Below are 1,958 nucleotides of genomic sequence, written 5' to 3'. Positions count from 1 at the left end.
TTTTCGAATGTGCGGGTAAACCCCGAATATACTTTCAAATTAACATGTTTTACCAATTTTAATGCATCATATGATGCTTGTTATACAGGAATGTAACACAACTTCTGTTTGATATTAAGGTTGCTTGACATTTTTATCTTATTTGTGGCTATCAGATTAATTAACTAGGTGCCCTACGTACTATACTATATATTATTATTATTATTATTTTGTTAAAGAGATAGGGTTCTTTCAAATGTCGTGTGGTAGAATTCTACTCCTTCCTTCTGTATTTTTGTCTTTTTTTACGTAATAATTTGTTTGGATGTCATCAAGTCACGCCAATCTTTAATCCTCTCCACGTATTTCCACTTCCTTCTTCCTTTTAGAGAGCTTAAAATCTCGATTCATCACTCCCTTTTTAGTCACCATTAATAGGGTTTTTTAAGCAAGAATCTGCGCCCCCTTTTCAATATTTCTCATTTTTTTTATGCGACAATGGACTTAAACATATCTCCTTCAGCTTTTAGTACTGTAGAGCAGCAGATTAATGAAGATATTGATCAAAACCCTTTTTCATGTCAGTTTTTATACAATTCGATGCAAAATCATACTGCGGGATACTACCGTGATCACCAATTATACAAGCTCCAGCATCATCATGAACAGGTGCGTCGTACGTACTACATATGCTACGATTCTTTTCTTTTTAGCGAGATTTTATTAAGAAGATTATGTAAGACTAATAATGGTTCCTGCAAATTTGAACTGATCATCAGGAAGATAACTTTGGATCATCATCGTACAACATCAAGAATAAGGCTGATCCTGGGATAAAATTTACTCTTTGGAACGAAGAGGATCATCACGTACCTGATAAAAGCCATGTCATTAAGGAGGCTGCTAATTACAATCCTGTGCAGTGGGTGCCTTCCAAGATTAGTACGATGCAGAAGAAGATGAAGAACTCGAACCCGAATCACGTGACCTTAAAAATAAACAGCAGTGTAGTGAACATGATTGAAGATCAAAAGATCCAGGCTTCACACTCGTGGGAAACGGATTCAAGCAGCAGCATTTCGTACAGTAACCCCATCAGGGTGTGTTCTGATTGCAACACAACAAAGACTCCTCTTTGGAGAAGTGGTCCGAAAGGTCCCAAGGTAAATATTTTCTTCATGCAGTCACCATGTTTATGTTCAAGCACTTTAAAACGTTTATTTTTTCTGTTTCCGCCAATTTATCTCAACACTCTTAGGAGAGGTACTAGGAATTTCATCGGGCCCCGAGTAAAGTACATTGTATTTTTAGCTAGGAAACATGATCATCCATTAACTTTGCCGTTTCTTCAGTCGCTTTGTAATGCCTGTGGAATTAGGCAGAGGAAGGCGAGGAGGGCCGCCATGGCTGCCGCTTCAGCGGCAGCTAATGGCATGGCGGTTGTGTTGACTGATGAGCCACCATCATTGAAAACGATCAAGCTGAAAAAGAAAGAGAAGATAAGTAAAAAGAGGAATCCTTCAAGCTTCAAGAAACACTGCAAAATGGCTGCCACTGCAGCTGCTGGATCATCTTCTAATGGAGATATGAGGAAGAAGCTTGATCTAGAGGACTTCTTGATAAATTTGAGCAAGAATTTGGCATTTCGATTCCGGGTTTTTCCACAAGACGAGAAGGATGCGGCCATCTTGCTTATGGCTCTATCTTCCGGGCTAATTCATGGTTGAGTTAATTGATCAAAATGTGATTAATTAATTATAATTTTTCTTGGATTAAGCAAAGTGTGAGTCTTTCCATGATCCATTAATTAGTGTTTAATTAGGATATATATCTAGTGTTGATGTGTTGTTTTAGTTAGGAGAGTACTGAGTGCAAAAAATAAATCAAATTGAGTGGCGATTGAATGAATTATCTTGCAAACCTTTAGATGGATTTGTACGAGTGGATAACCTAATTATATGGATCACTTGTTCATATTT

The 1,958-nt window shown here is 37.4% G+C and overlaps 1 protein-coding gene across 2 annotated transcripts; it reads left to right on the top strand.

Annotated features, from left to right (window-relative positions):
- Positions 1 to 293: 293 nt before the first annotated feature.
- On the top strand, positions 294 to 1,958 carry LOC140816565 (putative GATA transcription factor 22). 2 transcript variants are annotated; one of them, XM_073175927.1, is made up of 3 exons: positions 305 to 648; positions 759 to 1,142; positions 1,332 to 1,958. In XM_073175927.1, the coding sequence occupies exons 1-3, from the start codon at positions 478 to 480 to the stop codon at positions 1,704 to 1,706; spliced, it is 930 nt and encodes a 309-aa protein (XP_073032028.1). In that variant the 5' UTR covers positions 305 to 477; the 3' UTR covers positions 1,707 to 1,958. The 2 variants fall into 2 exon arrangements, with proteins under 2 accessions (XP_073032020.1, XP_073032028.1); XM_073175919.1 differs by having other exon boundaries at positions 294 to 648; positions 759 to 1,958.

The sequence above is a fragment of the Primulina eburnea genome, chromosome 2 (assembly GCF_022965805.1).
Source record: "Primulina eburnea isolate SZY01 chromosome 2, ASM2296580v1, whole genome shotgun sequence".
Taxonomy (NCBI): domain Eukaryota; kingdom Viridiplantae; phylum Streptophyta; class Magnoliopsida; order Lamiales; family Gesneriaceae; genus Primulina; species Primulina eburnea.
This window is presented reverse-complemented; position numbering and strand designations above follow the sequence as displayed.

Coding starts and splice junctions, on each gene's coding strand:
- LOC140816565 (XM_073175919.1), top strand. CDS start 478: ATGGACTTAAACATATCTCCTTCAGCTTTTAGTACTGTAGAGCAGCAG. Junction 649..758: donor TCCAGCATCATCATGAACAG/GTGCGTCGTACG, acceptor ACTGATCATCAG/GAAGATAACTTTGGATCATC.